This window comes from Grammomys surdaster, unplaced genomic scaffold (genome assembly GCF_004785775.1).
Source record: "Grammomys surdaster isolate TR1022 unplaced genomic scaffold, NIH_TR_1.0 125977, whole genome shotgun sequence".
Taxonomy (NCBI): domain Eukaryota; kingdom Metazoa; phylum Chordata; class Mammalia; order Rodentia; family Muridae; genus Grammomys; species Grammomys surdaster.
Window position 1 is genome coordinate 2,522,421 of NW_021620793.1, and position 22,653 is coordinate 2,545,073.

Sequence of the window (22,653 nt, forward strand, 5' to 3'; positions counted from 1 at the left end):
CTGAGTTTGAGGCCAGCCTGGTCTACAGAGTGAGTTCCAGGACAGCCAGGGCTACACAGAGAAACCCTGACTCGAGAAACCAAAAAAAAAAAAAAAAAGAAAAGAAAAGAAAGAGTAAAATGGATTCAGAAGAAATCCGTAGTTTAGAAGGTGCAACAGTTTGATTGGCTTTTTGTAAGGTTGCTAATTCTGATAAAGACACTTAAGTTTAGAAATTTTTGATTTCTTAAAGACCAACGGAGTTACATGTCGTTATTGTGGGTAGTTTAGTCCAGCTGCTTGTGAAAGGAACACAGTTTACTTATTTCATAGGGACCAAGAACGGGGGAGGGGTGCACAGAGACTCCAACATTTAAATTACATCTGCTCATGTCCAGGTTCGTCTAGGCTGTCCTTGTAAAGTGAGTAGGTGACTTTCAAAACTCTGTTGATCTTCAGTTTACCCAGACTTACAACTTTATTTTAGACAGATGTCCGTAGCCCAGGCTAGCCTCATTCTCCCTGTGTAGGTGAGGATATGGATATGTGTTTCTGATATTTCAGCTTTCTAAGTGCTGGGAGAACAAGATCTGTGTCCTTAGATGTTGTTTATACAACGCTAGAGATTGAACTCAGGACTTTGAGCATGCTAGCCCAAAGGCTTTACTGTCTGATCTATATCCCCAGTCCCATTTCTTGTTTTGTTTTTTGAGACAAGAGTCTCCCTTTTCAGTCTAAGGACTTGAATTTGCTATGTGGTCTAGGCAGACTTCAAACTGGAGATTCTCCTGCTTCAGCTTCTCCGGTGCTGTGATCACAGGTATCTGCTGCACTCTGGGTGAATTTACGACGTCTAATAGTTCTGCAGGACTCAGAAGTGGTTTCATTATGGGCAGTTTCGCATCTGTCTGACTTCACCATGATGAGAGTGTCTGATAGGTCTGCTGTCTTGAGAAGTCATTCACGTGAGACTGGAGTTTGAATTCTTTGAAGGATGTGTGTGTGTTAAGCTCTAGTTAGCATCCTATGTAGCTTGCATAGGTAAAATCCGGGCTCAGGAGGAGGTTGGACACCCTGATGCACAGGTAACAGGATTTCTCCCCTATCTGCTATATCGTGAGAAAAGGATTGTCACCGGAGCCTTGCTGCTTCAGCTCAGGACACCCTTCTGGGTGGGCAACTCCTCAATTAGTTTTAGAATTTATATTAATTTATTGTTATTATTAATTTGGGGCATGTGTTAGTGGTGGTCAGAAGACAATTCTTTTGTTTGTTTGTTTGTTTGTTTTGTTTTTTGTTTTTCGAGACAGGGTTTCTCTGTGTAGCTCTGGCTGTCCTGGAACTCACTCTGTAGACCAGGCTGGCCTCGAACTCAGAAATCTGCCTGCCTCTGCCTCCCAAGTGCTGGGATTAAAGGCATGTGCCAGCACTGCCTGGCCAGAAGACAATTCTTAGCAGTTGGTTCTCTCCTTGTACCTAGGATGACACTCAGTTAAACACTTTTACCTGCTGAAATATCTCAACAGGTGTTTGGAGGGGTTTTTTTAAGACTAAAGTTTCACTTTGTAACTCAGGCTGGTCAAGATCTCACTAGATAGCTCAGGCTGGCCTATAACTGTCAGCAATCCTCTGGTTTCAGCCCCCCTGAGTATTGAGATTAAGGCATGGATCCTTATATTCTGTCTGGAAATTTCCGTAAACAACTCTTGGGTTACCTATCTGTGTGTACGCACATACATATGAAGGCCAGAGGTTGTTGGCTGTCATTTCTCAAGCACTGTTCACCTTGGGATTTTTTTAAGATATATTTATTTATTACATGTATATGAGTGCACTATAGCTGTCTTCAGACACACCAGAAGAGGGTATCCGATCCCATTACAGATGGTTGTGAGCCACTATGTGTTGCTGGGAATTGAACTCAGGACCTCTGGAAGAGCAGACAGTGCTCTCAACCGCTGAGCCGTCTCTCCAACCTCACCTTGTGTTTTTGAGATAGAATTTCTCACGAGCCTGGAAGTTGTGGAGTAGTAGACTCTTTGCAAACATGATGGGGGTTGAACTCAGATCTTCACACTTGCGTGGCAAACACATTACCGACTGACCTATCTCCCAGGCCTAGGTGAACTTCCTCATACTTCTGAGTCTCTGTGACACGTGAGGCAGGTGAACAAGGCCCTGCCTGTCCCAGAGGCAAGTGGGCTGTAGTCCTGTCTAGAGAGCTGGTTGCTAAAACCAGAACCAGAGATGCAGGTTGGAGACTATGTTTCATTTGATTTTTTTTCTTCCTTCTTGGGAGGTATTGGATTTCAGGGAAACTTTGTTTCTCTTTTAGACACTAAAGCAATGGCGAGGGTACAAACGCAAAGGCGATTTTGATAGGCTCCGACCGAAGACAAGACTAGAGATAGAACTTCCAGGAAATACCAGTTGGCTCTTTATCAGGGAGTTACTTTATAATGACCGTGAGTTCTGGGTGGTGAGCATGGAATCTGGCAACAGGGAAGATCTATTCTGGTGACACATTCTAGCATTTGGTCATGAAGAAAGAATGATCTTCAGGAAAAAAAAAAATCACCCCCTCAGCAAAGGATTTCTACGGAGGCTGAGGCGAGTGAGAGCCGACTCTGACGCTCTTGCAAGTGGCGAGGGAGCTAAGCCGACTTAGTCATCCTTGAAGCGTCTCCTTTCTGCCTCCCACATTTACTTGTATAACTGTCTTCTAGGGAGGGATGAAGTCTTATTAAGAAAACAACAGCCGGGCGGTGGTGGCGCACGCCTTTAATCCCAGCACTCGGGAGGCAGAGGCAGGCGGATTTCTGAGTTCGAGGCCAGCCTGGTCTACAGAGTGAGTTCCAGGACAGCCCGGGCTATACAGAGAAACCCTGTCTCGAAAAACCAAAAAAAAAAAAAAAAAAAAAAAAAAGAAAACAACAGCAGTTTGAAAAAGAGAAGGGATGGGCTACAAGATGGCTCAGTGGGTAAGAATGGTCGCTATGTAAGCATGAGGACCTCGGTTCTAATCCCAAGCATTCACACTATAAAAAAAAAAATCTAGCAAGGTGTGGTGGCACACGCCTTTAATCTCAGCATTTGAGAGGCAGAGGCAGGCGGATCTCTGAGTTCAAGGCCAGCCTGGCCTACAGAGTGAGTTCCAGGACAGGGCTACACACAGAAGCCCTGTCTTGAAAATAATCTGTAGTCCTAGTGCTGTGGCTGGTGGAGTCAGGAGAATTACTGGAGTTTGCTTCCAGCCTAGCTCAAAGATCAGGGAGAGACCATTACTCAAGGAAATATAGTAGCATGATAGAATGGGCCAATCAATGTCTTCCATGTGAGTGCATGGGTGCACCCCTGACACACACACACATACACACAGGCATGCTTGTGCCTGCGTACAAGAGGAAGACAAGAAACGGTTGGGGAGAGCTCTAGGTTGACCAGACAGAATGGCCACTGGGGGCACATTCCAGAGTCTGACGGAACTGGGTGGTCTCTTCAAGCTCTGAGATTCTGGGGGATCAGGGAATGGATTAGTGAGGACTTCTGAGATAACCCCAGGTCAGAGCATGCAGGCTAGAGCGTGCGCCTAGCACTCAGGAATGCCGGGATGCTAATTAATCATAAAGATCCACAGTCATCAGGAAGCCCCAGACAAATGGAGAAAGATGCTTAGAAGTCAAGGTCCAGGGATACCATAAACACTCACTTGAAGCAATGGGGTGATGGCAGGGGAAGGGGTCCTAATCTCTCTCTTCTGTCTCTTACAGCGTCTGGAGGACCATGGTGTGGGTGCAGTGTCAGCTAGGAACTCCGAGGCCCTGCTGCCTGGAGCAAGAGGAAAGGGAGATAACGTTCAAGGAGAACATTTGCAAATGTTTGCAAGCCAACTCATGTAGAGAGTTCTCTTTTGGAGTTATCTTGGAGATTTATGAATTGTCCCGAGAATCTAGGTAGCATTTCATATCACTTGCATGTAGGCTGGGGGTATAGCTCAGTGGTAGAATGCTTGCCTAGCATATATGGTTTCCTGTGTTTGATCTTCAATATCCTAAGATTCAGTTGCATAGCCCCAGATGGGTTGCGGTTGTTTTAAATTACATATACATGTGTGCATGTGCATGCATGTATGTATGCATATATGTATGGATGAGCATGTATACATGTGTGTTGGTGGTTGTGCTGGGTTGCATTTTTGTCAACTTGACATAAACATATCTGGAAAGAAGGAGCTTCAGCTGGGGAGTTGCCTCTGTGAACCAAACTCTTGGAAAGAAGCTGTGTCTGCAGCGGCTGACTGCTTGGTTAGAACTGCAGTTCTGTGGCAAGACTGGAATGTTGTAGTTCCAAAGACTAGTTAGTTACTTCACCTTGGGCTCGTTCTAGCCCTCAGGAACAGCCATTCCACAGGCCCACCCCCACCCCGCCCCACTAATGTCCTGTGACTAATAAACCAAAACCTTTGGGAATCTAGTAACTTAACAGACTACCAGTTTTCACCAATCCAAGAGCTAAGGATGTCATCTGACAGCATCTTGAGCCTATAGCAAAGGTTCCCCAATCTCACGGTACTCGCCTCTCTGATATACCCACCGATGTATTTTAAACTTGCCTTTATTTGTGACTTTTTTTGTTCTGCAAAGATGTAAAAACTTTATGATAAAGGTTCTACGCTGGAATATAGAATTTGGGGAGTACCTAGATCTGGCCTCAGGTGACAGAGGCAAGTAGATCTCTGAGTTTGGGGCCAGCCTGGTCTACAAAGTGAGTTTTGGGATAGTCAGGGCTACACAGAGAATTGATGTGGGATATGGGAGAGTCCAGCCCACTGCCTCGGATCCTGTCTCTGGGTTCCTGCCTTCAGTTTCTTCCTTGACTTCCCTTCTTGAGAGATGGTGATCAGGACAAGGAGGCCAAATAAACCCCAGCAATAGAAAGCAGATCAGAACAGTGGCGGCGGAGGGCGTGCCGTGATATCTTGAGGGACGCCAGAGGGCAACTGTAGGAGTCAATTCTCCACATCTGCCGAGTCCATGCGTCCAGCTGGTCTGGGGACAGAACTGAAGTTATGGCTTTGGCAGCAAATCCCTTTGCCAGTGGAACCACCTTACCAACCTCCAAGAGCCATTTTAAGAAGCAAGTTACTGTCTTAGAGTCTGCAGCCATTTCCTCTGAAGTGAATGGTTCCGTGTGGGAAGGGGGAGGGAGGACCCAGAAAGTAAACAAACCTCCTGAGTCCTGGAAAGAGGAGATTACACAGGGCTCTTCCCCAGGGCTTGGAGGCCATCATCAACCTCTGAGGAAGGGGGATTCCGACCTGCACATCTGCCTCCAAGTGCCGTCGCCCTTCTGACTCGTCCTTCCTGAGTCCTCACCTGTGTAGGGGTTAGTCTTCCATGCTCCTGTAAACCCCTCACCCACAGTCCTGTAATTCCCAAAGACTCATTAAGTTCCTAGATGGACTTAGTGTAATGGCTTCTTCAGATTGTCATCTGTTCCTGTCTGGGTGAATAGATGTTTGTTCATGCAACAATTAGTCATTCCAAATCCGTTAAGACTATGTGTGTATGTCTGTAGGGAACAGATACCTTAAGTCCAGCCCTTCTGGCACTGACGTGCCCTTCTGGGCTCCTTCCAGAGATGGTACTAACATGGGCATAAGACTGTGAATTTCGTTCTGGCAGCAGATACTCTGAGAAAACAGTGTACTGCTTCTTGCAGCTAATCAAGACAGATTTGTGAAGTGTGCTGGAGACTGGGTGTGGCCTGGGATCTTTTCCTGTTCTAGGCTAACCAGGAGACTGATGTCGGGCAAGAGTTGGAGAGTGAGATCCACTTGAGCCCACAGAGTAAACCAGGAAGGTTACCGTTCTCCCAGCTACGATTACCTATCATGAACTGTTGATAAAGCAGCTGATACCCAGCCCCCAACCAGTCTTCCCTGGCTGCCTCTGTACCTCTCTCCCTCAGCCCAGCTTAGCAGCCAGCCTAGCTAGCAGTGAATACAGGGGACATATTTGTTGAGCGAATCCATGATGGTCTGTGATATCATGAGAAGGCTGGGGACACATTGGCTATTTTCTCAATGTCCCCTCCAGAGTATCCGGTGGCCCACTTTTAGGTCTGAAGGTCACAGCCAAGAAACAGAAGCCACCGAAGTGACACCTCTGAACCCACATGACTCGACACAAAGCTCACAGGAACGCAGAACACAAGCTTCTCAAGTGTCTGTCCCCTGTTGTCCCTGAGGGAGTGACACTGGCATCAGAGAGGGGTTCGGCCAGTGTGACACGCTGGCCTTTGGGTTATCACTGTAACCCAGAGGTTACTTAAGTAGCTCTCTGCTCAGCAGACAGACGGGAGTAATAACAGATAGAAGATGCTGGAAGGCACTGCGTGTGGCCACAGCAGGGGCTCCTGAGAATGTAGGACACTGGAGAGTTAATACACAGTAGACCAAAGCACACAGAGGTGAAGCTAGGTGAAAGCGGTAATCTGGTGCCTGGGACAAGCTATACACCCCAGAGATTAGCGGAGGAGGTGACGCAGCAGCAGATACCAGGAAGCCCAGGAGCTGTGGGGCTAAGGGCATCATTCCTTCGGGCTCCGTGGGGGGAGCTGCTCTTCCAGATCATCAGGTAGAGCATCTGGGCAGATGACTACCAAGAGCAAAAACAATATGGAAGACGGTTAGAGTCCATGCTTAAGATCTCACTGGGGTGAGGTTGGAGGAATATGGTCTATGGCGTTGTCCCTGTAGAGTCTCATGGTTTCTCTATACACACCAGGCAGGTCTTGAACCTGCTACAGAGCCTAGGTTGGCCTTGAACTTCTGATGAGCTCTTCGACTCAACCTTCCCTATCCTGGGATTACAACCTCATACCACCCATCCCTGGCTCTTCTGGAACTCTCTCTCTCTCTCTCTCTCTTTTTTTTTTTTTTGGTTTGGTTTTTCGAGACAGGGTTTCTCTGTGTATCCCTGGCTGTCCTGGAATTCACTCTGTAGACCAGGCTGGCCTCGAACTCAGAAATCCGCCTGCCTCTGCCTCCCAAGTGCTGGGATTAAAGGCGTGCGCCACCACCGCCCAACTTTTTCTTTTCTTTTCTTTTTTTTTTTTTTTAAGGAAAGTCCATAAGTAGTTTATTGTCTTCAAGACTACAGTGTGGATTCCTCTCCCAGAGAAGGGTCTTTCAAAGGCAGGGGACTGTCATCCAGGTGCAGGCCATTCACGTGTCATTTTCATACATGGCTGGATTTTTTCTGTTGGACTGCTCAGACTCCTGGTTGGTCCACGTGTAGATCAGGTAGAACACACAAGCGGCGCAGAGCGCAGCACGTGCAGGATGCGGCGCAGCTCGTTGGGGACGCCTTTGCTGAAATAGTTCTGGAAGGCGCACTGCTCAAAGGGTGACAAGCTGTAGGAGATCACGTGTCAGGTTCCCGAACTCGCGGCCCACGGTGGCGGTGGTCCTCCACAGCGCAGAACCCAGCTTTCATGGCGGCGGCCCTCCACAGCGCGGAAACCAGCTTTCACCTCTCCTGGAGCTCTTGAGAGGATTATGCACAAAAACTCTGTGAAGTGTTTGGTGCCACCACCATAGGCACATGTGACACTCAAAATGCTCTCCGCGGGGCTGGCGAGACGGCTCAGGTGGGAAAGCGCGTTGCCACAGGAGCAGAAGGATCCGAATTCAATATTCGTAGGACTCACAGGAAAAAGCCAAGCAAGGAAGGTCGTGCCTGTCGTCCTAGGGCCGTGGAGATGGAGACCAGAGGATGCCTGGAGTTCACTGGCCAGCCAATCTAGCTGAACTAGTGACTTCAGCTTAAAGGAGGGAGTCAGAGCACTGACTGATCTTCCGGAGGACCCAAGTTCGATTCTCAGCACCCACATGGTTGCTCACGACCATCTGTAACTCCTGTGCAGGGGATCTGACGCCCTCTTCTGGCCTCCACAGGCCTTTGTAGGCACACAGTGCACAGATAAATGAGGCAAACACATAAACTTTAAAAGTAGGAGATTATAATTGAAGGTCAAAGGTCAAAGTCAGAAGACCTAGCACAACGTCACCCCCTGGCCCATAGCATGATCTGTTGCCTGACTGAAGACTAATTGTGTCCCTGAAAAATGTGACTTGCCAGTCACAAGGACACTCCTCTGATAAGACACCTTCTCCACCTCCCCACCCCACCCCAAGTTAGACAGAAACGAAGACTTCTACTTCGGAATCTTGGGGTCTTAGGGAAGGAAGCTGTTTATGCCAAAGGTTAGATGAAACTCAAAACAAGCAGCCTGCTAATGGATCTGTCATGGGATAGAGGCATGGTTATGGATTCCTGGGAACAGAGGGGTAAAGAAAAATGTTAAAAACACACACACACACACACAAAAACAGCCACACAAGGTCACGAGTTGGCCCAAAATAACTGGAGACACTGAGAGGACAGTTGCAAACAGCACATCTTGATGGAAACCAGGCCAGCTCGATAAGCTGCAATAGTCTTTCCTCACTGCCTGGCCCCGTGCAGGAGTAAGGAGAGGACCACGATTAGCATCTGCAGGTTTTTAGTTTTCCCCATCTTGCCTGTATTGCTCTCCCCTCTAAGTCCCCCCACCAAACCCAGAAACCACAGTTCTTACTAGGAGCATGCTTTGGAATGAAGATCTGGAAGCTATTTTTTTCCTCCGCCCAGACAGCTCATGACTCTGGCTTCTGCAACAGCAGGCACTGGTAACGCTGCGAAGTTGTGAGGGAAGGTCCTTTAGCTGCAGAGTCACGATTCTGAGCTTCCTCGCGCGGGCCAGCATCCGCAAGGCACTGGATGATGACTGTCAGAGCTTCTTGGGAGAGCAGGGGACTGGGGGAAGAGGCCGAGGGTCTGAAGGCGATTTGTTTGAGTTGGCCATAGCACACCCTCTCATGTATCTAAGGTCAGGTTGCTGGTGTGCCGCAGAGCCACTGTGTGTGTCTGTGAGGAAGAAGTGTGTGACAGCACTCCTGGGCTGTCTTCTGTGTCACTAACTTTCTATTCTACTCCCTAGCTTATCAATTCCTTTAAATAACTTAACTACCTTCCAGGGTTTCTCCTGTGTGCAGCCAAGGAATTGTGTGTGTGTGTGTGTGTATGTGAATGTTTGTGAGTCTGTATCTGTGTGCACCTGTGTATAGAGATCTGTATTCAACCTCAGGTGTGAGTCTCTTGTTTCTTGAGACAAGGTCTCTCACTGAGTCCTAGAATTCACCCATTAGGCTATCCTGGCTGGCTAGGGAACCTGAGGGATCTGCCTGTCCCCCCAACCCCCCCAGTGCTGGGATTAGAAGTATACACCCAGCTTTTTTACGTAGGTTCTGGGTGCAGAATGTAGGTCCTCATTCTTGCATAGAAAACACTTTAGAAACGGAACGAACCATCTACCCAACAGAACCCACACATCTTAAATGGTAGGTGGGGTCCCAGTGAGAGCTCAAGGCAGGCTGCAGGGCCAGCTGGCCTTTAGAAGGGAAAACTAGGACCCAGAGTGACGGAGAAGCAAGGTGGCGTTCCCTTGCTCTCAGCTGAGAATGTGTTCAGCCTCAAATACCAGAAGCATAGCCGGGCAGTGGTGGCTCACACTTAATCCCAGCACTTGGGAGGCAGAGGCAGGCAGATTTCTGAGTTCGAGGCCAGCCTGGTCTACAGAGTGAGTTCCAGGACAGCCAGGGTTACACAGAGAAACCCTGTCTTGGAAACAAAACAACCCAGAAGCATAGTGTGGAGGGTTGTGACTAGCTGGAGGCCTCCTCTACCAGCTCTGGCTTTGTCTACTGAAGACTAATGCACATGAGGCAGGTAGACACTAGGAAGCCACACACTGGGGCTTGCCCTTAACAGCTATTCTTTGCAACCTGTGGCCATCACCTTGTCTGGCCTCTAAGGATGATGGGAGAGCACTTTGGGCTGCCACAGGCTTGGCCAAGGGCCTCCCAAGAGTAAGTTTCACAATCTCACTGTTCATCAAGGGTGACATGCTTCTCTCTGCAGTGGTGGACGGTTCTTTGAGGTGTGGGTATTCGGCAGCCTCAGCCTCCACCCACTGTCTGGTTAGTGGTATCACTCACGGTTGAGAGCCACTACCCTGACCCACTGGTCTGTCAGGAACCAGACATGTAAACGAGGCCACCTGTAATCATCCAGGGTGGACAGGACAGGCAACCGATCTGTGCACTCATGAAACATAATATTTGTTGTTTTGTGTCACCAGTCGTGAGTGGTTTGTACCACAGCAGACATACACCTGACTATGCTGGCTTCAGTGTGTGGGGACAAGCAGTCCAGAGGGAGGCAACCCTCTGGCTTAGCGCTCACAGATGCCACTGGGTCCCAGCAGACCATCTTCTGTTCTAATCTATTGTCATTAAAAGGTGGCTTTTGGTTTTTGTTTCAGAAGTGAAGCCTTTCCAGGACTCGGGCTTCTGTGCTAGTGTCTGGCTCTGTACTGTACATTCTAGCTGCAAGGGAGGAGAGAAAACCAAGCTTTTAGCCTACATTGCAGAGGAAGGAGATGACCACGCGGTGACTAAACAGAAACAGTATCTGCTCCTCAGTGTCTTCTATCTGTTCTGTCCCCATGCCGTCTTTCTAGGCTTCTGTAGCTCCTTGCGTCTGTCTGTCTGTCTGACTGTCTGTCTGTCTCTGTCTGTCCTGGAGGATCTTCCTTCCTTCCTTCCTTCCTTCCTTTTCTTCCTGTTTCTCTCTCTCTCTCTCTCTCTCTCTCTCTCTCCCTCCCCCTTCCCCCTCCCCCTCTCTCCCTCTCTCTCTTTGAACACAAGTGGGAACAGGGCTGGCCCTGGGACTGCATCATCCTCCAGCTCCAGCTTATGAATGAGTTGAATGGCATCTCAGGATCCACTCCCGATGCCAAGGCCAGAGGCGCTGGTGAGCTCAGCTTGAACTGGGAGGGAATCTGATTGCTTATAGCCAGTTGGTTGTGTCCAAGGATGTAGCAAATCTGATGCAGGGTTGCTGCTCAGGGAACAACAGGTGTCAGGAAGTGAGGTCAGTGAGAAAGGTGAGAAAAGAAATATCACCATGTCTCTCTCAGTTCGCTCTCTTCCTCTTCCCCTCCTTCCCTCCCCCTTTCCTTCCTCTCCTTCTCTCTCTCTCTCTCTCTCTCTCTCTCTCTCTCTCTCTCTCTCTCCCACACACACACACTTTGTGCTGGAAAAGGAACACAGAGCCTTGTATAGACAATGACTCTACTACAGAGTCACATCTCAGTGACCAAAACTTTTTTTTTTTTTGAGACAAGGTTTTCCCATACAGCTCAGGCAGCAAGTCCTCCCGTCTGTGTTCCCCCACCCCCAACACTGTGGTTGCCAGTAAGTAAGGAGACACACCTGGCTTTTTTATGTGGGTGCTTGGATTTGAACTCAGGTCTTCATGTTTGAATATTGATCCATCTCCCCAGTCTCCCCCTTGTTGTGACAGAATCTCATGTAGCCCAGGCTATCCCCACACGTGCTATGTACTTGAGGATGCCCTTGAACTCCTGCCCATCTTCCCTACCTCTGGAGTGCTGCAGTCAGGCACGGCTCAGTTCACGTTCTTCATGAAACAAATTTTGAGATTTTTCAAGAGCTTTTTAAAAAAGCCTTTCTTTTAAAAATATTGCCAGGCGGTGGTGGCACATGCCTTTAATACCAACATTTCTGGAGGCAGAGGCAGGCAGAGTTTGAGGACAACCTGGTCTATAGAGTGAGTTCTAGGACAGTCGGGACTACACAAAGAAACCATGTCTCAAATAAACAAACAAACAAACAAATAAATGTTTCCTTTTTTTTGTCGTTCTGTGAGTGCAGTTTCCTGTGGAGGCCAACAGAGGGCGTCAGATCTCCTAGAACTAGAGTTACTGATGGCTATGAGCTTCGTTGCAGGTGCTGGGAACTGAATCCTGATTCTCTAAAATGTGCCAGTTCTTGTAACCATAGAGCCATCTCTCCGGCCTCCCAGGAACCTTCTCAAGCTCAAGTGAAGCTCACCTTTCTCACTTTGGCCCAGCCTCTCCTGGAATAACACATAAAGAGGTTTTCTCCTCTATTCCCCACATTTTAACAAGCACAAAGAATACATTTGGTTTTATAATACAGGACAGTCGGCTTATTGTCAATTTGACACAACCTAGAATCACCTGGGAAGAGAGCCTCAAAGAGGGATCATCTACATAGACTCAGTCTCTGGGCATAGCTATGGGGCATTGTCTTAACTGATGTTAACCGATGTGGAACGACTCGGCCCACTGTAGGTGGCACCATTCCCTAGGCCTGGGCACCTGAGCTGTAGGAGAGTAGAGAAGTCGAGCTGAGCACAAGCGAGTGAGTACGCACATGCTCCTTTCTCTCTGTGGGTGTGATGAGACCAGCTATTTGAAGTTCCTTCCCTGACTTAGGATGGGCTGTGAGCATCACATTGATAACATAAATGGAAATAGACCCTTTTGGTCCCCTAGGTTGCTCTCCATCTGGATATTTTATCACAGCAACAGAAATGAAATTAGAATAGAATATGAAAATATTTTTATTGAGGTTTTTAAAAATAATAATAAACCAGTTTGCGTTGTGCCTCTTGGCTCCTTCTTCACCTAGGTGTGGCTGGCTGCCTGGCCAGGACAGAATGTCAGTAATGAGAGAGAGGTAGGTAGGTAGGTAGGTAGGTAGGTAGGTGGAGAGAAGGCAGGGCACAAGGGTCGCTGGAAACATCACGGGAATGACGTGTACGTGCTTTGGTGACTGAGTCCTTGGTCTATCCTGTAGCCAGTGGCTGGGTAGCCTAGGGTCATCTTGGTCCAGCAGGATGGACAATGTGACAGAATTAGAAACCAGGCTTCCAGCCCGGTATCATGGTACACACTCTTAGCCCCAGCTCTTGAGAGGCAGAGGCAGAGGCAGGCAGATCTCTGTGAGTTCGGGGACAGCTTGGTCTAGAGAGCGAGTTCCAGGACAGCCAGGCTACACAGAGAAATCGTGTCTTGAAAAAAACAAACAAAATAAAAACAAAAACCAACCAAACAATCAAACAAAATGAAACCAGCCTTCCAAGCCCAGTTTACTGAGTGACTGTAGGCAGGCCAGCCAACCTCTCTGGAGTTCAACATCCTGATCTGTGAAATACAGCAACACAGGGCTTAGGGAAAAGGATTGAGAAATGTTTTGAGAACTACAAAAGGCCACAGAAAGTTGGTCAGGATTACATAAGTGACAGGATTGATTGGCATTCTAAATTTATTATGATAAACTCAGATATAAATTCATTATACTGTGGCCAAGTACTTCACACACCCCCATTGCCCTGTGGCTCAGCTGGGTATCTTTGGAGCTCCTTGGAGGAGCCAGTGGTTGGGTACATCATAACCCACGTGTGAATGACTGTATTCACAAGCCTAAGGAGTCTGGGTTATAGACATATTCTTTATATATGTGCATGTATATACATTTATAGATAATTTTTTAAAATCTCCTCACACACTCCAAAATACATTCTGTGGAAAATATTAATCTAGAATTCAAAGCATCCAAGCTTCCACCTTCAACATGTTACAAAAGTCCCTCGGTGTCTGTTCCTGGAGCGTCATACTGACTCAGGAGCACGTGAAGCCCTGGGACCTGTGTGTTCTAGTTCTTTCCACCAGGTTTAACGAATGAAAGGCTCGGGTTAGACTTGCATATCTCCTTCTTTGTCTCTCTCTCCTGGCCTGTCTTCAGGGTGGCTTTCTTGGCTCCAGCCTTCAGTGAACAGAAAAGAACAGATACACACAATCTGTTAATGCAGACAGAGCCTCAGATGCCCTATGCAATTTAACAGAAAAGGTTTATTTATTTTTATTTATTTTTTGGTTCGGTTTTTTGAGACAGGGTTTTTCAGTGTAGCCCTGGCTGTCCTGGAACTCACTCTGTAGACCAGGCTAGCCTCGAACTCTCGAACTCAGAAATCCGCCTGCCTCTGCCTCCCAAGTGCTGGGATTAAAGGCGTGCGCCACCACCGCTCGGCGAAAAGGTTTATTTTTAATTACATGTGTATGTGTGTCTGTATGTGTATGAGCACATGCATGTGCGGGTGCCTGGAGAGGCCAGAGGTGTCAGGTTCCCCTGGGAGCTGGAGTCACAGGCAGCTGTGAGACGCTTGGCATGGATGCTGGGAATCGAACTCAGACCTCTGCCAGAAGCAGTACAAGCTCTTAACTGGTGATCACCGATTCCAGCACCCTGGGCAGCTTTTGATTGTGAACTAAAATGTAATATATATATGTATATATATGGTGTGTGTGTGTGTGTGTGTGTGTGTGCTTGTGTTTAGCTATGAGCAGAGGGTACAATGCCCAGTCACCGCCATGCTCCTCAGTCACTGCCATGGTCCCCAGGGATGAGCCTCATGCTCTGATGCCCCCTTCTCAGCACATGGGATTGCTTTCCTTTGCTCCCCAGTTTACATCAGATGGTTGACACTGGGGTCTGTGTGCTAGGAGCGGCTCCCTGGAGCAGAGTTTCCTACACCTGCGGTGGCGTTTCTTCCTCTGAGCTGTCACAGGTCTGGAGGAGGTGTCCTGTGGCTCTGGTGGCTTGGCAGGAGAACGAGGCGGACTCTCCAGGATGCCCTCACTCCTGAGTCCTCCTCCCTGAGATAGCGGGGGACACCATGATGGCCACAGGCCTGACGCTGCTCCAGGTCACAACTGGGCTTCTTGGGTGATCATCTCTCCGGGATTTGGAGTTTATGGGCTCTGAGGTTTTTCACTTGCTTTCTGTCACATGACTGGGAAGAGGAGGTCTGCAGAGATGTGGTGGGCGACAGTGTGTATGACATGCTCCCGTGTATGTGTGTGTGTCTGTGCGCATGTCAACAGTATCCGGTACTCTCCCTTGGTTTTTGCAGGAGGCCCATCTCCCTGTGTGTCCACATCTCTCCCCTTTGTGAGTAGGTAACTACCTCTCCAGAAGGCCTCTTGCTTATACACAGCCCTCTCTGTACTGTACAGACGTCAGCCCTTTGAGTTTCTGTCTCACAGGGTGCATGCTTCCTACTGTCTCTTACACGTATTTGATTCAAACCATCAGTATTCACGTACACTCAAGTCAAGATGGAGCCTGTTGATGAGGTGAATTTCAACTGTCACTATACAACACCCCCCACCCCGCCCACACACACCCCATTTTCTTCGTCTGTCACATGGAGATCAGGCTGTGGGTTCTGTCTTTTTCAGAGACCTGTGGAGTTATTCTGGGAAGGTTTTTGTTGTTGTTGTTGTTTGTTTTTGTTGTTAATGATTTATTTATTTATTTATTTATTTATTTATTTCATGTATGTGAGCACACTGTCACTGTCTTCAGACACAGCAGAAGAGAGCATCAAATCCCATTACAGATGGTTGTGAACCACTATGTGGTTGCTGGGGATTGAACTCAGGACCTCTGGAAGAGCAGTCAGCGCTCTTTACCTCTGAGCCATCTCTCCAGTCCTCTGGGAAGGTTTTTGAAAATTACGTTTTATTTATTTAGGTGTGTGCGTGCATGTGTGTATGTGACATGATATGCATTATGGTTAGGGGACAACTTGCAGGCATGTTATTTCTATCTTGTGAGTACTGAGGACTAAACTCAGGACCTGAGACTCGGTACCGAGTGCTGTACCATGCGGAGCTACCTCACAGGTCTCTGGAAGTAGAAAAGCCACCTTGGAAACTGTTTGCTTTAGGACAGCTTTGAAATTAGACTTGAGAGGCCCAAACTGGTGGCAGATGGTAGCCTTAAGTGTTTGTTTTAAATAATTTTATTATTTGATCTTAAATGAGTGTTTTGCTTTCATGCATGCACGTGCACCCACGTGCATGCCTGATGGTGGATACAGTCAGAAGAGGGTGTGGGATGTCCTGGATTACAGACACTTGTGTGAGCCAGTATGTGGATGCTGGGAATTGAACCCAGGCCCTCTGCAAGAGCAACACATGTTCTTATCCACTGAGCCAACTCTCTAGCCCCTTGGTTTGCTTTTTGTTTGTTTGTTTTTAAGACAGGGTATGTAGTCCAGGATAGCCTTGAAATAGTGAGATAGCCCAGGCTAGCCTTGAATTCCTGATCCTCCTGCCTATACATCCCAAATGCTGGGATTGTAGATGTGTGCTACCTACCACCCCTGGCTCTTGACTGTGTTCTGAGAGTCTACATTCAGAATCTGTTCAGGGGAAGAGAGCCTGAGATTCATATAGCAGGCCACTCAGCTACTATTGACCTGACAGTCAGGGAGGAAGAAAACAGGCAGCAACCAAGACTGTCTTCCTGCTGAGAGACCCTTCCTTGATGCTTCTTTCTCTGAATTGTTCAGTAAAATTGCCACCTGCAGATGGTTCCCAAATGTCCCCTGCCCCAGCCTGTTGTGGCATCAGAGCCAGAAAGCTCTGCTCATTAAAAATAGAGTCCCAGGTCCAGGTGGTGCCACCCCCATGTCTGCCATGAGCGTGGGAAGAAGGGACTTTTTGTTATCTATTTAGCTTGACAAGGGAAGGCAACTGTGGCCGTTGACCCAGGAAGAAGAGGTAGACTTTAGCACACTGATATGAACAGGAAGGGGAGGAGCCCTGGCAGAGCCCAGCCTGAGGTGGCCTCCAGACAGACGACACCCAGAGTTCAGTTTGACATCTTTGGGATCACAGAACACACCCTTAAGGGACAGAAGCCAGTCTACAACAGTGCAGCCCAGGTGGAAATTATATACTGGGCTGGCTTTTTCTGGCAAACCGCAAGGCCTGGCCCATTCCCAAGCAGCCACGGGTGCCTTAGCCGTCTCCCCACGGACCTCTGTTGTCACAGACTGGGAGGGACCCCCTTGAAAGAGGCTCTGGAGTTCTGCCTGGTGACTTTTGCCTTCAAAGTACTTTGACCAAAGCAATTATTAGCACTGTATTTGCTTAACAGCAAAGTAGTTCCACGGCTAAGCCAGGAAGGAGAGTTTTTCTGAGCGTTCTGGTCCAGCTCCCTTGTCAATCTGTCTTTCATTATTATCACTGGCTAACATGGTGGATGTCTTTCCCCACCCTTCTCACATATATGAAAATGCTATGTATGGTATTCATGCACACATGTATGTATAATGCAGGTACACACATACACACGCACACACACACACACACTTGGCTGTGCTAAGGAAGTTTGCATTTTAGATCTTTAGATCAGGGATGCCTAACCTGTGCAGACACATGTGTGCATGTGTCTGTATATGTGTATGTCTGTATATGTGTATGTATGTGTGTGGTGTACATGCATGCATGCATGTATATTAAACTCGTGTGTGTGTGTGTGTGTGTGTGATATTCATACATAAAGAAGTCATGCCTGCCCCTTTGGAGGTGGCATTGTTCCTTCAGGGATGTACAATTAACCCCCACGCCTGTGTCACCTGCCACATCCCAGGCTGTCAGCTCATGTCTGTCACAGGGTGGAACCTCGTGGTTCACCCTTCCTACCTCATGTTCAGCAGTATGGTAGCCCAGCCGAGGCAGTCAGCAAGTCTCTAGGAGATCTTTTAGGACATAGGAAACTAGAAAAATGTTCACTTTGGCATACATCCCATAAGCAATGACCAAAGACTGCTGGCCCCAAGGGAAAGAAAACCAGCCTGTGGCATTTTGGAGGACAGAAGAACAAGGTTGTGGGGCCCTGATAAGAGGAGGCACTTCCAATGAGGGACCCCTGCGTGGGCAAGCCTGGAGGAGACTTCACTGCCTCTGTCCCTTTCTGCGGCATGCTGACTCTATCTCCTCCAGGAATTCGAGGAGGGGACCCAGCAACAATTTGCAGGTCTGGAACAAGGCTGTCTGCACCATGTTGTCCTAGACCCCAAACTTTGTATTGATGCCTTGGTGGATGGAAATGGGACCACTGCATTCCCAGCAGAAGTGTGCTTTGTCCCCTTCTCTGCAGCCCAGAGGACACCTGACATCCCAGGATCTCCATGTCAGAGAGACTTCACGTTCCCAGGACACCCAGGCCCTCTAGGTATCTCTGTCCCCTTACAACCTGAGGCCGTTCTTAGACAAAACCTAGCTGCATCTCCCTCCTGTTTATGGATGAATGACAAACCTCTTCATTAGAGCAGGGAAAGGTCTCAGATCTAAGGAACCCCAAACCCAGGGCACTCTCTGCTTTCCCAACATCCACCTCTGTTTAGCTTTGGGAAAAAGATATTAAGGAAGAGACTTTTGATCGTTAAAAAATATCCCTGATTGACCAAGCGTGGTGGCACATGCCTCTCCTAGTCAAACAGAGGCAGGTGGATCTCTGTAAACTCAAGGCTAACCTGGTATATACATAGTGAGTTCTAGGCCAGCAGAAGTTATGTGTTGAGACCCTGTCAAAAAAAGAAAAAGCTCCTTCTATATAGAATATCTGTTTTTTTTCCCAATGATAATTGAGTTGTTTCAGAATAATGTGTCTTTCATGGACCCAAGGCACACTAGGAAGATGGAAATTCTGGGGATATGAGGGGGATGGGGGAATCTCATCCAGGGGTCTGGTAAGCCTCTTACCAGCCAAGAAGTAAGAATTCTAGCACAACAATCAACGATTATCATCAAGGCTGCTGGCCTAGAGTCAGTGTTCCTTTCGTGTAGAGTTCAAAGCCTGAGTGTGTTTGACCCTACATAGGGTCTCATGCTTATCCCAGACACTGCCCGAGACTCTCAGGGAAAATTTATTTCTGTTGATAGTAGAATATCCTGCCCTCCTCCTTAGCCTTTCCCCTTATCAACTGGAATCCTGTCATTATCTCTTAGGGAATGTCAACTCAAGCCCCACCCCAAATCCTATGTATGCCTAACATAAACCATAGGCTGAGCTACGACTCTCCTTGAGGAGATGCACACACTTGGCTATGTCTGACGTTCTTCTGAGCACCTATTTCTCCCAGCCCTCGTGCTAAAGCCTGTATGAAAATATCGTGAGTAAAATCTAAAACTTCCAACTCTGCTTTATAAACTGGTGTGTCCCGAGATGCTTTTCGTCACTGACGCCATGAGTCCTGCCTGGTTTAGCCTGAGTCGTGATCCCCGAAGCCCCACGGAAGCTCCTCAGGCTATTGAGGGTGCTTGGCACTGTGCCTCCTTCATCTGTGCCCCCCAAATGCTGACAGATTTATCTCCTTTCTCACGTGTAGAGGAAGTGCATCTAGCCCCAGGCTTCCACGAGTTCGCCTCTGCTTTCCATCAGGCAGAGTGTGGATTGGGGCAATTCCAGGAAGGGCTGGATCACAGCTGGGATGCTTCAGAATGTTTAAAATGTCAGACATAGTCTTGATTCTCAGCTCTTAAGAAAAGAATATTTTAGGCGATGTTCCCTCAGAATTTGAGAGAAATGCTTACCCGAACTGTGGTAATTGTGCATCCCGACAGACAGTAAGGAACACCCAATATCTCCTACCTGTGCTGGGCTCCATGGAAGTCTCCCCATTAACTGTGTGGCTGGAGACTCACAGTCTCTGATCCCCAGGCCCCTCCTCTCTGGGCTAGGATGACCCCTGCCCCCCGGAAATGAATGAGCTGTCATGTCATTCCGGGCCCCACACTACCAAATGCATGGTTCCCAGCAGGTGTGAGGAAATGCTAAGGTCCTGTGTCCCCTCTCTCTGGCTCACCTGGAGACTTGAGTTCTGCATCTTGTTCTTGACCATCTCTACAAACAAGCGTCGCTTTAACACAGAAAGGAGAGCACAACGTTTAGTTCAGACTTGTGCTGCCTTCTGCGCCCAAGAGGGGTGGGTTCTTCTCTATGTAAGATTCACTTATTTGGAATGTTGGCCCCTTTTGGGGGTGGGGGCCAGGAGTGACATATAGGCTTGCAGTAGTAGGGGGTGCTGTTTTCGGGGTTCAAAGGCTATTGCTTTGCCACTCAGGGATCTCTGTTTAGAGTCTAACTAGGAAGAGACTGGCAGGCTGAAGGCTCTCTCAGAAGGCAAAATGGCTTCTGCTGGCAGGAGGGCCTTACAGTACGGGAGGGCAGAGGGTGTAGGTGTCCCCACTGTACAGGTGTAAGGAGACCACAGTAGCTACCCTGCTCCTCAGGGATTGCCTGTCAGGAAGCCACCCACACCCCAGTCTGGCATGCTGTTCTGATTCAGAACTGTTGACCCCACTGTCTTCCAGACTACCTTATGGGTAGTTCCCAGAAGAAAGACCCTTCAGAGGTATAGAGGTACCAGGGTGACAGAGGGAGCTGTGGCCTACTGTTCAGAAGTCAGCGGGTAAACCGAGGGGCTGCTTGGGAAAGGGAAACAGAAACTCATGCCTTCAGGGCTCTGGGGGTAAGAAAAGGAGGATACATCCGGTGAGCTAAGAACCAGGAGCCTGAGTCCCTCCTAAGGGGTCTGGGAGGTGGTGGTTCATGGACTGTGGGTCTTGTGTTCTTGTCACCCAAGTTTCTCAGAGAAACTAGAAATCCAGCATACTGAGATATTACTTGAAAAGTAAAACTTAAACAAAGAAGCCCTCTCCAAACAAACAAACAAACAAACACCACCACTGACTGAGAGCTCAGACCGATGAGCCGCTTGCCAGGGCCAGTGCTCGCCAGGGCCAGTGCTTGCCAGGGCCAGTGCAGGCCCATCTGTGGGCAGCTGTTCCTGACAGCTGCTTCTGAACCTCCCTCCTTGGCACCAAAGCTGGTTTTCTGTCAATACTCATTGGTGGGCTGCCAGGGAAACGGTGCCCAAGTCCATTCAAACTTCATAGTGAGAGCACGTCTCTATGAAAGTATATCTCCAGCCAATATTTGGGACATACTTAGACTAAATTACTATGCTGTTTATCTGAAATTCAAAAGGCAGAGGGTGGGGCTCAGTAGTAGAGTGATTTCCCAGGAGGCAAGGGGCCGAAGGTTCCATCCTCCAACAAGGAGGAAGAACAACAAAACCCCCATGAAATTCAGATGTACCTGAGTGTCTGATTTCACTTTTCCCTCTTGCTGGCAATCCCACCTGGCTTTCCCTGATACCCATGGAGGGAGGGATGGAGGAAGGGATGGAGGGAGGGGTGGAGGGAGGGATGGAGGAAGGGATGGAGGGAAGCAGTCTCCTGGGAAAAGGAGAGTGAACATTCCCCCCCAGTCTCTTCCAACCTCTCAAAACAACTGTCCTCGGAACTCTTTGAGGCCTGAATTTAGCTGACAGTTGCCCTCTGGGTATTTTGTACTTAGAAGGCCTGGAGCTTGCAGCTGTTCACTGTTTATCTCGGGGCTGGAGAGATGGCTGGGAGCAGGAGGAGGAGGACTCTGCTATTCAGAGCACTGGAGCTCAGTTCCCAGCATCCACCACACTGGAGGCTATGACCAACTGTCTGTAACTCCAACCCCAGAATGTCCCAGTATTCCATGCCTTTCTCTGACTTCTGAGGGTACGCGTACACACACACACACACACACACACACACACACACACGTCACAAATCTGGTTTAGAGGGACTAGGCTTGTATCATCTGGAGTCTTAGGTATTATAATGCAGAGATTAAAAACCTTCCTTAAACTTTCTTTTTAAGTCCTGGGGATGGAACCCAGGGTTTTCCACGTGCTAGGCAAGGACTCCCCCGCTGACCTGCAGCCCCGGGCCTTTGTGTACCATCCTCGTTCCCCGTTTTTCTTCCTCTCTCTGCAGCAAACCCCTTTACCCAATCCAAGCCCTATGGGTATGCCGGCATAGAAGACACACGAAGTGAAGCTACTCTGGTTAACGTGGGACTGGAGGTGCCGAGTAATCTCTTTCCCGGGACCCAGGGACTCTGAGGAGCCCTAGCTCACTGCTTCTGAACCCATTTGTGAGTGAAGGCCAAGTGGTGGATAGCCGAGCCCTGAAGGAAGGGCAGAGTCAGGGAGCTGGACTCACAGGGTGCGAGGACATCACAGTCTGTTCTCAGGTGTGACTCAGTGGACACGCTGTGGGGCTTTCCACCAAGGCTGCTCTTGGGGATGTGGCACATCCTGTCACATGAGGTACCCCTGGGGGAATGCTCTGGAAGATCCTTGTTCTGAGAACACTGGGGACAGCTCGTGCACTGTATTTGGAGGACTCGGCGAACTGGGGACCAAGTTGGATCTCTGTTTCCAACAAAGTGTGCCAGGGTGCCAGGAAGGCCCGAGTCAGATGAAAGTCTCCCACATGTGGGGGTGAAAACTGCTATAGTCAGGAATTTTGGCCTCCATTCGTACCCCCTGACCCATGCACCCCATCCTTAGGACAGAAGTCTTGGGGTTCCCCACTCCCTTTTATCTTTTCTCTAAATACTAAGCCATTTACTGCCTGAGATGTTTCATTTCACCAGCCAAAAGTGCCCTGGGACTTCCTTCCTTCTGGAACCCTGAGTTAGAGACATACATGCCTGTCTCCTGGGTCCTTTGTCCAAAGTGCCAGGAGGCACCGGGCAGGGTGAGACTGAGAGGGATGGCAGGGAGGGGGTACCGGTGTCCCTGGGCAGCGTGGGCTGCTGTTCACTGCCCAGGGCTCTTGCAGGGACAGGCTACTTTGCCTGATTGATCTGGCCTCTTCCTACCTGCTTCTCGTTGTCTTTGAAGGGGCAGCTGAAGGAAGTGTTTCTCTGCTCCTGATCCTCTACTCGATCCTGAGTGAAGAAACCAGGCGAGGGAGAGAGCGTTTAGACCACCC

The 22,653-nt window shown here is 48.7% G+C and overlaps 1 protein-coding gene and 1 pseudogene across 1 annotated transcript in view; both read right to left on the reverse strand.

Annotated features, from left to right (window-relative positions):
- Positions 1-7,207: 7,207 nt before the first annotated feature.
- LOC114609625 lies at positions 7,208-8,561 on the reverse strand (annotated as a pseudogene).
- Positions 8,562-13,406: 4,845 nt separating this feature from the next.
- Fhad1 (forkhead associated phosphopeptide binding domain 1) overlaps positions 13,407-22,653 on the reverse strand; it is a 121,328-nt gene continuing 112,081 nt past the window's right edge. Inside the window, exons 30-32 of the mRNA XM_028753974.1 lie at positions 22,541-22,609; positions 19,638-19,691; positions 13,407-13,741 (exon numbers count right to left, since the gene is read on the reverse strand). Of these exons, the coding sequence (XP_028609807.1) occupies positions 13,631-13,741; positions 19,638-19,691; positions 22,541-22,609 (234 nt within the window). The 3' untranslated portion in view covers positions 13,407-13,630. The remainder of the gene's footprint in view (positions 13,742-19,637; positions 19,692-22,540; positions 22,610-22,653) is intronic.